We start from the raw sequence: 13,920 nt of genomic DNA, 5'->3' as shown, positions 1-13,920 counted from the left end.
TCGAAATGTCTTTTAAATGTTGTAACTGTACCTGCATCTACCACCTCCTCTGGCAGTTCATTCCACATATAAACTACTCTCTGCATAAAAAAAAGTTGTCCATCATGACCTTTTTAACTCTTTTGCCTCTCACCTCAAAAATATGCCCCCTAGTTTTGAACTCCCCCATCCTCAGGAAACAACCTGTGCAGTTCACTTTATCTATACCCCTCATGACTTTACAAACCTCCTACGCTCCAGTGATAAAAGTCCTGGCCTATCCAGCCTATTTTCATAACTCCACTCCCAGCAACATCCTAGTAAATCTTTTTGGAACCATCTTCAATTTAATAATATCCTTCCTATAAAAGAGCACCCAGAACTTCACACAGTACTCTAGGAGAGGCCTCACCAGCATCCTCCTCCCAACATGACATGCCAACTCCTCTACTCAAAGGTCTGAGCACTGAAGGCGAGCGAGCTATTTCTATTAGCTCTGGGGAGACGAGTAGAACATTCTAAGCATTAACATCTGTACAGTTACATTCCTGTTACTCAATGGAACAGGAGTTGTCTTAAATCCTTTTTGATTCATGCTCCTCCAACTGAGCATTTTTATAACTCTCTACAGAACTTGAATGAGATCAAAATGATTCCATTACGTCAGAAACTTCAACCATCTTCAGAGTATATTTCTGAAATGGTTTTACCTGCCAGAGTTGTAATCACATGAGGTGACTGCTTCTTTATCTTCCATATACAGGCTGTGTTTTGTGAAGCTTAAGCTGTTGCTGTTAGCCATAGAGTACAAATCGGACACAAGGGAAAGCAGGTGAGTACCACAGCCTTTGTTGTGAATTGTGAGTATTAATTTCAAAGACTTCCAAATGCAAAGAAAAGTCAAGAGAACATTAAATGTTGTCAAAAGTTTTCAGTTATTGCTACAAACTCAGCATCTTCTAATCCCATTTCACATTGGCAATTTCAATCTGATTAAAAGTCACTTTGCCAAATTGGTTGCAGAGTTGTTGGTGGAGTTGAAGACAAACTAAAATGGAGCTGCACAACTGAAATGAATACCGTGATGTCTAATTCTCCTGATGTCTCACACTGTGAAAAATTAGTTCTTCCAATGGCATGTTGATAAAGTATTGTACCCATGAGTATTTCACATAATGTCAACTACGATGACATCAAATATCTAAACATTTCTTCAAATCTCAGAATGTTAAATTTTGTTGTCATTAACAGTATTGTCCCACATAGTTTACTTGTTACCCTAGCTCTCTCATTTCTATGAAGTGATACACAATAGGTGGTTAGTTCCATTTTTCACAAAAATATATCGCTAACAATCTCCCTACTTCTTTTGAAAAGCCTACCAAATCTATCTTAAAAATAGTCAAATAAAGTTGATACAGAAGGCAAATCAACTATATGACTTGCTCATCAATGACTCTATTTATATTGTATTATGGAGAGAAACAAATGCCTACGAGAGGAGAGAATGTGTAAAGAGCTGAGAATGGGCCTTGGCTTCATTCAGGGAAGAGGAATATGAAAGGAGTAATAATAAAAAGTAATATGCTTTTAGCATGACAGCCTCTGAAAGCTGTTGTTCCATAGTGGCACTGATCTTACTAATTTGTCAATATGGATCGAAGACAGTCACTGATACAGAAAACAAGATACCTTCCTTTGTGGGTGGTGTCCATTGAACTATTCAGGCTTATAGCTCAGCCCAGCCTCTAGTGCATGTATCATCTTTCCTAATCAGCCTGTTCAGATACATTATTACACACCTCTGGAGCAGGTGGGGCTTGAACCTGGGTCTCCTGACTCAGCGGTAAGGACACTACTTCTGTGACACAAGAGCCATTATAGGCGTGGGTGCATGTAGGTATTTCAAGTAACCTGTTCTGACACACCTCTGGGGCAAGTAGAACTTGAACATAGACCTATTGGCTCAGAGGTAGGGACACTACCACTGTGCCACAACAGCTACTACAGGTGTGAGTACTTTTTTTTTCTCTAGTCAACTTGTTCAGAGATGCCATTACATCTTCCCTGGTCCAGAGGAAAGGATGCTACCACTATGCCATAAGAGTCATTAGAGGCTTTTTTATTTAACCTTTTTTTCTAATCAACCTGTTCAGAGAGTTTATTATGCATCTCTGGAGCAGGTGATACTTGACCTGGGCCTCCCAGTCCACAGGTAGGGACATCATCACTGTACCCCAAGAAGGCTCAAACAAATTCTGTTCAGAGAACATATGACACATCTACAGAGCAGGTAGGACTTGACCGTAAAGCTCATGACTCAAAGGTCAGGACACTATCACTGTGCTATGATCTCAGACAATTAATAGCCACTGAAATAACTGCAGATGCTGGAAAAGCTCAGCAGGTCTGGCAGCATCTGTGGAGAGAAATAAGAGTTAACATTTCGGGTCCAGTTACCCTTCCTCAGAACTCAGGAACAAATTGTTACTCTGATTTCATGCTACGGATGCTGCCAGACCTGCTGAGTTTTTCCATCAATTTCTGTTTTTGTTTGTAATTAAGAGCCACCAACTGGTTTTTCTTATCCTTAAGTAAAGACATCAACCAAATTATTAATGTGATTTACCAGACATTAACATTATTTCCAGTGGGAATATCATGACCTTTCTGAAAGTACACAGTTAGTAAAACATATTCGTCAATAAAATTATCTTGATAGAGCTGAGCAAGGTTAATTATTAATGCTTAACATCCTTCTAATTTAGCATAATTTTAATCAGAACTGTCCTTGCATTTCAAAGCTACTTCCTATACATAGTCATTTAGTCCCCATGGCACCTTGATTGATGGTAATGTGCTAGCAAGGCATTGATAGCTTTGAAGGTTTTGTGGTGCATACATGATCGGGAAGGTCTTGCTCAGTAGCACTCAGTGTTGCAATGAGGTAATGGCCACTGTGATAGACAACATTTATGTGCTCTGTGAACTCAGTCCATCCCATCCAATGCCACGTTTAACCATACAAAAGTCATCTAACGTTAGATTTGAACTGGCAAAAAGGAATGATACATCTCATCAGGTGAATGCATTTCAGATATAGCTGCCCTTAAGTGTGAAAGGGAATAAATGGTACTGATTTAAACTCATTAACACAGTGGAATCCACTTAATGGAAGCAGCTTCATGTTAAGCAAACTGTTCTTTAATCCACTTATTTGCATTAAGCAAACATTATTGATTCAATGCTAATCCCAATTAGCCGTAATATGCACTGTAGATTCTCAAAGAACTAAGATTACATACCCATTCACAGCTGTGGATATGTATTAGGTGCTAAAGTGGAGACAATCATTCGAATAGCTCCTTCAAATTGGGTATATTGCCTGGCAGCGACTGATTATGCAAAGCTGGTTGAAATAAATTGCTGGCTGTACGTCACTTCTTAAACACTACCCAAGGTGTACTAAACAGTACTGAAGCAAACTGACTAGAACAGGTCAGTTAAATCAGTATTGTCGTTTAGGTTAAGGACCAAGATAGCTTCTATTCCCAAGCTATGAGGCCTTCAAAGGCAGTAGGTGAGGCTAAATTATTGTTTCATATTCATGTTCAATCCAATTTTCTGCAAGAAGGGTCATTAAAGAGTCTGTACGTTACAGTTCTTAAGCTGTTATGTTCATTGAACAGACAGAATATTAGACTGAATGTACTTAACACTGTAATTCCTTTCACTGCCAGTAATGAAGGGTTCACAATGCTCAAGTAAATGAAGTCTTTGTTATCAAAAGATAATCTCAAAGATATTCAATTGAAGAACTTTATACCTCTCTCGAGTAGTATTGCTAGGTATTTGTACTGGTAACTGATCTTAATTTCATTTAAATGTGATATTAACCTTCTACTCAATACTGCATACATCAGACACCAGTAAGACATAATGAACTGCTCACATGAAAAACTATGTATCAACCAATGCTAATTAGCAAGTCTAATCAGCCTCTCACTGTCATTATATGTGTCCAATGTTATATGCCAGCTTAATGTAAAATACATTTCCTGTCCACTATCTTCCATTAAAATATGATTGATTGATTCTATGTTATAGAAACTTTTACAAAGTATAAATTTAAAGTAATTAGGTTAAAAAGGGATCTTAGGGCACTTTTCTAGGAAAAACGTTGGGGAAGCACAGCAGCTCATCTGGCTAAAAGAGACTAGGTTAGTGCATAGGTTGGATGTTTAGCTTTAACCAAGCAATTTTAGTGAAAGGTCACATCAGAAATCTCTCCTCCTCTTTCAGGTGCAGATCAGGCTGCTGAGCATTTCCAGCACCACCTGCTTCTTGATTCATTTGTTATTTTTCTTCAAAGTTTATCAGAAATTTTAACAGAAAGGCTAATTATATTGTTTAATTTGAGAGCACATAGGGATCATTCAAAACGCAGCCTTTATTCATTTTTATGTGTTGTTGGAGTGAAGAAATTGTGAGAAAAGATGCAAGGAAGTTTGATTAGCTGTCAAAGAGCCATATTTATTAAAACTCACAACTATCTTAGCCAAACATGGTGTACTATGTAAATATTGCAAAGTAGCATAATGAATGACCAACAAAAACAGAAATTGTTAGAAAAGCTCAGCAAGTCTGGCAGCATCTGTGGAAAGAAGTTTGAGTTAATGTTTTGGGTCGAGGGTCCCTTCATCAGAACAGTGAATGACTAAGACTAATGCCTATACCTGTTGGTGTGCACTAACTCATCTCCCTTATTCTTTCACATCACAGAGAAAACAGTACAAAGTTCAAACTTTGTGTTTTTGTTACTGGGTTTCCTTTTTGCATTTTGTCACATTCATGTTTTTAAAGATGAAGAACTATTTTGTTTGTCTTATGTTTGCCAAGTTGGAATGTTTCCTTTGTTTTTTTGTTGCAAGCTGTTTGTTCCTGCCACGTTGGTTGATTGAATTGTTTTCTTGTTGTTTACAGAGGTGCCAAGCGGTAAAGCTTTCTTCATTTGCTTTCCAACCAATCTGAACTTTCCCTTCAATTTTTTAAACCTTTCAGCTTTGGGACATATTTCTTAGCTTATTCCTTTTTTTCTCTCAGCAAATCAGCAGGGTGATATGAAAACACATCAAATAGTTAACATTCGTCATTTTTTTTATATAAGAAGTTTCTTGCCCTTACACTAGTTTCTTTGCAAACAAAAGTGATAGTTGTATATATTTTTCCAGATGGTCCTTCATTCTCTGCTATCTCACGGATTATGTTTCCAGTCATTCCCTATTAAAACCTTTGCTGGCATAAAGTTTTATTCCTCCCCATCCCCCATCATGATGCAATATAAATGTCAGTCAGCCAAGGTGTTATTATGCTGTCTGGTTGTCAACGTCTTCAACTGATGTCTTACCCATTGTCTGTCTTCAGATTTTTGTACATCAAAACAGTAGTTTGTGTTGTTTGTGGATTAATTGAAATGAAAGGGGAAAATGAACAGTCAAAAACTTGATTCATTAGCTAATTAATGAATTTGAATTTTTTTGCAATTATAATTTTAAGATGCCCTGGTGGTAACTGATCGCACTCAATGTTTACACAGTCAGATCACTAAATATGCAAATATACATTTCAGAAGCAGTTTTTATAATTTCTTTACAATTTTTCTTGCTTCAGCAAACTTGCAGGTTGTCTCCTAGCCCACTGTAAAAGACAGGCCCTTGTCATTTGAGCCCATCTCCCACCCCTGCTTGTTGCTTGACATTGAGTGAAATATTAATGCATGAAGTAAATTAATACTTTTGGCAATATCTTTTAGCCCAAAGATACCAAATTTATTTTTTGATTTTTTTTTTCATGATTTTTTGTTTTTTCAAGTGGCATTCAATTGCTAACCCAACTAGCTTAGTAGCTACTTGCTTATTCTCTTTTTTTTGTCCCATGAATTCCCCTTCTTTCCCCCAGTCCTACTGACCTCCTTCCTTTGTCTGACTCCAAGCTTGTGTGCTGTGGTATATGTACAACAAAAGTAAGAGGGATTCCAATGCCATTCAGTTAGCTGCAATCACATGTGGTTTACAGTGATTGTACCTCTACTTTTGAAGGTGTTGTTCTGTGTTTGTGGTGAAAGCATGTCATTGCCACGTTTAACTGAACTCTATTCGATACAAACATAAATTTGCTTTCTGGGATTTTTCCTTGATTTTTCTTGTTAAAATTTAATCTGTTAATATGTCATTCTTGCACCATGTGAATAGTTTGCTGATACATGGAAATCTATACCGAGACTTGGTTTTTATTAATTTATAATCTAATTAGAATGCCAATTGAATATTAGATTGAATCTGATGTCTGCAGAACTCTGATTTCATAAAGAATGAAACACTTATGAGAGTACAGGGGCACATACGCCAGTGTGCAATGTATACCCGCGGTCATCTAAATGATAAAGACACATATTAGAACAGTTCCATTCAACCCAGCTATACAAATTATGGCAGGATAAAGATACGGAGACATTTTATAAATAATAACACACAAGTGGTATTATTTTACAACATGAATATTATGTATCACTTGGTATTGTTGATAAATTTCGTAATAAATCCAAAAAGCACAAATCATTTTCCCAAACCAGCTTTTAGATATACCATAGTATCTGATTTAAAATGTATATTTCATATTTTCCTCTTTGAGAAACTACGTACAGCATCTTTTAACATAATATTCTTTGTTACACCTAGTAATAGTGCAAGAAAGATGGCCCACATGCATTTGATTAGCAAAAGCATCAACTATAAAATATGTTTTAAAACAAAAACTGTTAGAAAGTATTAAGAGTGAACCATGAATTGAACATATCTGGACTCAAATGTTCGAAACTTCATGAACTAGGCAATTAGAACACGTGATCATTGTTAGAAGCTGGGCTATTTCCCAACAATTGGAGGTCAGTGCAAATGAGTCCCATATTGAAGAATGTTCATTGTGTTAAATGCTTTGAGATCTTTCAACAATGTCATAAAGCGTGAGATAAATAAAAGATTTTTTTCATTTATTGTGAAATTATTTTGTTTAAATAAATCACCTGTTTCTTGAAGTCAGATATTCGCAGCTTCCCAATAATTCAGGACTTGCACAGTCGAGAATTCAATATGTTTTATACCAGAAGTGAAACAATAACTTTTAACAAGTGTGGAAAAACAAGTACATGAGAATTACTGACTTAATAAAGGTGGAGGAGGCGGGGATTGCAGTTAGTTGGGAGTAAAAGGTGAAGAAGATATTAGAAATAATCAGAAGATGCAGTGACAGAGAGGAGGTTTATGGGTTAAGTAATTTGTGACTGCTTAATAGCAAATCAGAGACTGCTAAGTAAGAAAGTAATCTTGGTGAGATAGTGGAAGTGCATTAAGCAAACGTAGAAATAGCTAGGAAGATAAAAACTGCATACAAGAAAATGGGGGAATTGAAAATGAAAGATCAATGCAGTGAATCTAGAATAAGAATAAAAAATATCCAGAAAAGTCATTAGCTTTGATGCTCATTGATCTGTATGGTTTCATATTTTCTCTATATTTAGGATAAATGAAATTTGACTTTAAAACAGAATCACCATTCCATTTAGAAATATTATTGCAATAAATGATGTTAGCAGGTTTACTTTGAGAGCTGTTTTTTGTTATTCAGAAAGGAAAATGAAGGGCCAAGATCCATTGTGCAGGGTTCCAGAAATACTTAAAACAGTAGGAGGCAAGGATAATGTAAATCAAAGGAACAGCAGCTAGTTGATGAATGATTCTAAGAACAAGGCAGAGGGAATAGGAAGATATTTTTTAAAAAAAGAACTGAAATGCTGGTATTCTCCTTAATCTACTGAAGAATCCTTGTGGAATTTAGCTGTATCTATGAAAGGTGATGCTGGTATAATCCCAGCAAACCAAGAGGTGAGAATGTGCCCCTATCGATAACACTTGTACATCACCAACTGCAAGGAATTCATCCCTGGAAGCAATTTAGGTCTTGCTGTGCTTTATTTGTGAAGATCCCTTATCTTGAGTGTGCTTTCTCTATTGCTAGTCTTTTTCATGTTTTTTTTCTTCTTGTCAACCAGTAATCAAAGCCTTTGGATATGAAAGTAGAACTATATAGAATCAAGTAGTATAAGAGCGCCCAGAAGAAAGAGCTGGATATATATTGTGAACAATTGGGATTAAAGTAAGATTTATTTAAACACAGATTGGGATTCTTGTCGATAGCAAATACCAGCCATCTCTTTCTTTTGGGTCAGCTACATAATTTAGCGTACAGCTGTGCCGTGCACTAGTTATCAGTTTGATGTGTATTACCTTTAAAGAATTATGACTTACTTTAAGGTATTGATAAGCTGCAGTTCATTAATGATATTACACAGAACTCACATTGTTTTGCAATCACAGGGGAACTAACAAACTAATGAAACTTGTTTGCTGTCCTAGTAAATTATTTGTGAATAGTAGCTTCACCTTAAGGATACAGGGCTAGATTTCAGACCACACGTGGTGGTCACTCAGTGAAGAATCTTTTCCATTTCACCAGAATATTGCTGTCAAGATCTTTCTTGCTTAAGTAATGTTGGTTGGTTCAAATATAACTGTTTTGCCTATCAAACCCCCATCCAATTCCTAAACCATTTCATCAGAAGTTATTCAAGTGGAAAGTATCTGATCGCATCATATTATCATCAGAGGTAACACTCAATAAAAACTAAAGAGTTCACTTTAGACATTTCCTCCTCTTAACCAGCTCAAGAGTAATGGGGAGAGCTTGACAAGAAGGTTTCTTGGGACCTTGTCAGTTGGGGAATGTGTCATCATAACAGCAAGAGGGAGCAGGGCCCTAATCAAAATAGAACAAAAACAAATTGGCAAATTAGAACAAGTAGGTTTGCAGCAAAGTAAAGCACAACTTCTGCATAGAGGTAAAGCAGCAGTCACCCATCAAAAAACATTCATCCTGAAAATTAACCTTTAAACTGCACTTTTGAAGTCAGTTCAGATGCTGTGATTAACAATGAGCTATATCGCCCAGATTAAATTTAAAAGCCTAAGCTTTGCTTTGTTATCAAAGACTTTCAAATGAGCTAAAATGAGATTTGTTTAAGGGTGTATGTTTTGAAGCAGATGGTGCTTTGCTTATCTTAATATTATGGGTCTGATAAACAAGGTCCTTTCAGTCATTAATTGAATCATTTACAATCATCTGTCGGAATGTGTGTACTTGAAGTGCAGATCATGTAAGAGGGTTTTCAATTGCCGTGGGAATGTTTCACTATTCCCCTTTGAAACACTTACTATCAAGACAATGCTTTTCTTCAGCTGCAGGTAACAGAAATTTGGTGTTTTTCTGTTTTCACTGAGTAGCATACTAATCAATCCTGGGAACCACATCAAGATCCATGAAGGCACATTGGGATTCTTCATTGCAAGTGATGCCAAAGAAGTGAAAAGGTAATTGTTTGATTGAGATCCTTGGAAAATGAAAGCAAATGTAATCTGTTTCCAATTAATGATGAGATATGCCAAACAATATTCACTCCCATATTTTCGCTTTTTTTTGGAATAGTGAGATATCAAGTCAAGTCTGAGAATATTATTACTTGTAATCCAGCAACTCACTTTTTATGGGAAGAAAGCATTTTCATAAGTTTAAGATGATAATTTTTTTTATAGTTTGACATTAATTCCAAAATGTTCTTCAGCATTCAAATATTAAAGGGATGGGTGTAAATGTGAGCTGTCCAAACTTAATAAAAGCAGCTAGAAGTTTTGTTTCTGTCATGGCAAGCAAGATGGCAAAGTTCATTTGTCTGCTCGTAATGTTGCTCAGATACCATTATACCCGATGCTTAATCTGTCTTTGTTAAAACCACCACTGTCAGCTTTGGAAGGAATGGAACACAGTGCTGGGTATGATCTCATGAGAAGATGTTCTTAGACGATGGTATTCTGAAGAGTTGACTGTCTTTGTGGAATTTCATGGATCAGAGTCCTGGCTGGTAATAGAACTGTGACTATTTGTGCCAGTCAGAATTTTTATACAGGCAGGGTGGGATTCAAAAAATTCAAAGCACTTTCTTTTTTAAGTGACGTATCAGAAAACCTGTGAGCATAGTTACAAAATTAGGAAGGGATGGAATCATATTCTTGCAGCAATGAATGCCACAATATTGCCAGAGATCTTCTGCAGAGAATCTGGTGAGTTATTTAAGGTCACTAGGTCATGTATAACAGGGTCAAAATAGAGAGCAAAACTCGTTCTACTCAAATCCAACAACGTCAATTGCTTCAATGCCAAAAACACAAGAACTAGGAACAGAAATAGACCATAGGGGCTGTTGAGCTAGATCTGCTGTTTGATATGATCATGGCCAATTGTGAGTTTCAGCTCCTCTTTCCTCCCCACTACCGATATCAACTGGGTCCCTGTGAAATGAGAGAAATCTGTCTGTTTCAGCCTTAAAGGTATCAGGGATAGAGTATCCATCACGCTCTGGGGAGAGTATTCTGGAGATTCTCAATCCTTCGAGGGAAGTATAGGAAGGGTTTGGAGGGATATGGGCCTGGTGCTGGCAGGTGGGACTAGATTGGGTTGGGATATCTGGTCGGCATGGACGGGTTGGACCAAAGGGTCTGTCTCAATGCTGTACATCTCTATGACAATGAGATGTGGATGCCATTGGCAAAGCTAGGATTTATTGTCCATCCCAGATTGCCTGTGAAACTGTGCTGATGAGCTGCCATCTTTAACAAGGCAGTCTGTTAGGAAAGGAGTATCAGGATTTTGAACCAGTGACATTAAAGGAGTAGTAAGATATTTCTGAATCAGCATGGTGAGTGACTTGGAGAGAAACTTGCAGGTTGTGCTGTTCCCATGTATTTGCTGCCTATCACTCTAGATAGTAGTGGTTGTAAGTATAGAAGTTGTAGTTTAAGGAGCCTTGGTGAATTTATGCTGTGCACCGTGTGGACATAGTCACTACTGCTGCTGCTGTGCCATTTGAAAGATTGCAGGGAGGGAGAGCATTTCATGTTCATGGGTGTGGTGGGAATCAAATGGGCTACTTTGTCCTGGATGGTATCATGGAATGTTGTTGGAGCTGAAGTCATCCAGGCAAATGAGGGGTATTCCATCACACTCTTGACATGTGGCTTGTACATAGTGGACAGGCTCTGGGGAGTCAGGAAAAGAGTTACCCACTGCAGGGATTCTCTGACCTGCTCCTGTAGCCATAGTACTCATGTGTCTGGTCCAGTTCAGTTTCAAATCTGCGATAACTCCAGGATGTTGTTAGTAAGGGTTTCAGTAATGTTGATACCATTGAGTGTCAAAGGGTGATGGTTAGATTCCTTCTTGATGGAGATTGTCATTGCCTGGCACAATTGCAAGCATAAATATTACTTGGCAATTGTCAGTACAAGCCTTAATATTGTCCAGATCTTGCTGCATTTGGACATGGACTGCTTCAGTATCTGAGGAGTTGCGAATAGAGATGAACATTGGGCAGCCATCAGTCAACATCCCCACTGCCTACCTTATGATGGAGGGAAGGCCAGTGATGAAGCTGCTGAAGTTTATTGGGCCTAGGATACACTGAGAAATTCCAGCAGCGATATTCTGGAGCTGAGATGACTAACATCCAACAGCTACGAACTTCTATTGTGCTTGGTAATGGGACCAACTAGCATTGAGGTTTCCCCTGATTCCAATTTCCTCTGTAGTTTTGGAAAGGCTCTTGGCCACACTTGGTCAAGTACAGTGTTTATGTCAAAGACCATCTCTCCTCCTTGGTCCATGTTTAAACCAAGGCTGTAATGAGGGTAGGAGCTGAGTGGTCCTAGTGGTGCAGATTATTGCTGAGTAGGTGCTACTTGATAGCACTTCCATCACTTGACTGACGATCAAGTGGAGACCAATAGGGCAGTAATTAGCCAGGTTGGATTTGTCACCCTTTTTGTGTATGGCACATACCTGGACAATTTTCCACTTTGTCATGTTGTAACTGTCCTGGAATAGCTTGCCTAGGGGTGTGGTATGTTTTGGAGCACATGTCTTTGGGATATTTGCTGTAATGTTGTTAGGGCCCACAGCTTTTGCAGCCATCTCTTGGCATCATATTGAGCAAATCAAAATCACTGAAGACTCTTATCATTAGGGAATCTCTGGAGGATAAATGAATTATTGACAGCTGGCTGAAAATTGTTTTAAATGTTTCAGCGTTATCTTTTGCCCTTGATGTTCTGGGCATCCCCTTCATTGAGGATGAGGATCTTTATAGAGCTTCCTCCTCCAATGAGTTATTTAATTAGCCACCACCATTCACAACTAGATGTAACACGACTGCAGAGCCTACCTTTGATCTGTTGCTTGTAGAATCACTTAGCCCTCTGTTATATACTGCTTATGGTGTCTGGAATGCAAGCAGTCCAGTGTTGCAGATCCACCAAGTTGACAACTCATTTTCTTCAATATGCCTGATGTTGCTTCTAGCTTGTACTCCTGTGCTTTTCATTGAACTGAGGTTAATTCCCCTGGCTAGATAGCAATGGTAGAGTGGGGGATAGGCTGAGCAAAACAGTTTTTGATTATGTTTTCGTACAGTTCTACTACTGCTAATGATTGGGAGCTACCCAATCTTGAATTACTAGATCTGTTCAAATTAATCCCATTTATCATGAAACAGGAAATCTTCAATGTGCAGACTTGATGTGGCAGATGCATCAGTGGCAGGCAGATTGATGAGCATAAAATCAAGGGTGTTTTTCCTTTTCATTAGTTCCTTCACCATCTACCAAGGAACTAGTTTAGCAGTTATGTCCTTTAGGACTCAACTGGCATGGTCAGTAGTGGTGGTGTTGACCCACTCTTGTTGATGAATATTGAAGTCACTGATACAGAGTACATTCTGCTCCCTGACACCCTCAGTGTTTCCTTCAAGTTACGTTCAGCGTGGAGAGGTACTGATTTAATAGCTAGTAGTGAGTGGGAGAAAAGTAGGAGAGGGGACATAATTGAGGTATACAAAATCATGAGAGGCATAGATAGACTCGATAGCCAGAGACTATTTCCCAGGGCAGAAATGACTAACACGAGGGGTCATAGTTTTAAGCTGGTTGGAGGAAAGTATAGAAGGGATGTCAGAGGCGGGTTCTTTACACAGAGAGTTGTGAGAGCATGGAATGCATTGCCAGCAGCAGTTGTGGAAGCAAGGTCATTGGGGACATTTAAGAGACTACTGGACATGCATATGGTCACAGAAATTTGAGGGTGCAATCATGAGGATCAGTGGTCGGCACAACATCGTGGGCTGAAGGGCCTGTTCTGTGCTATACTGTTCTATGTTCTATGCAGTCGATAATAATTAGTGAGAGATTTCCTTCACTATGTTTGAACTGATGTCAATACTGAGGACTCCTAGGCCAACTGCCTCCCAACTGTAAACCTCTACAGCACAACTGATAGGCTGCCCTGCTAGTGGAATAGACGTAGTTAGGGATGGTAATGGTGTTATCTGGGATATGGTCTGCAAGGTATGATGCCATGAATATGACCATGTCAGGCTATTGCTTGACTGTGAGTAAGGTTTGTCCAAAGTTTGGCAGATTGCCCCAAACAATAGTCAGGAGTTGACAAAACTAAGTTTGTCATTGTTGTTTCCGATGCCTAGGTTAATGCCACGTGGACTATCTAGTTTCATTTATTTCCTCTTCTTCCTCCTAAATGGTGGGCTGTTTTCTGGACACTGGTCCATGTTTTGGGTCTCCTGACCAGAAGAGCCAATCTGTCAACATCCACCCCATGAAGCCCCTCTAGAATTCTGTGTGTTTCAATGAGATCACCTCTCATTCTTCTAATCTTCAGAGAACACAGGCCCGATATTAAGCCAACGCCATTCAGCGTAGCACTAAA

The 13,920-nt window shown here is 38.4% G+C and overlaps 1 protein-coding gene across 7 annotated transcripts in view; it reads left to right on the top strand.

Moving 5' to 3' along the window:
* Positions 1–13,920, top strand: part of kcnma1a (potassium large conductance calcium-activated channel, subfamily M, alpha member 1a) — an 858,112-nt gene that overhangs the window by 686,393 nt on the left and 157,799 nt on the right. For all 7 annotated transcript variants that reach the window (XM_060854015.1, XM_060854014.1, XM_060854016.1 and 4 more), the window contains 2 exons: positions 743–811; positions 9,375–9,461. In XM_060854015.1, coding sequence (XP_060709998.1) covers positions 743–811; positions 9,375–9,461 — 156 coding nt within the window. The remainder of the gene's footprint in view (positions 1–742; positions 812–9,374; positions 9,462–13,920) is intronic.

The sequence above is a fragment of the Hemiscyllium ocellatum genome, chromosome 43 (assembly GCF_020745735.1).
Source record: "Hemiscyllium ocellatum isolate sHemOce1 chromosome 43, sHemOce1.pat.X.cur, whole genome shotgun sequence".
In the NCBI taxonomy this organism is placed as follows: Eukaryota; Metazoa; Chordata; class Chondrichthyes; order Orectolobiformes; family Hemiscylliidae; genus Hemiscyllium; species Hemiscyllium ocellatum.
The sequence above is the reverse complement of the archived record's forward strand: the minus strand, read 5'-3'. Positions and strand labels throughout refer to the sequence as shown.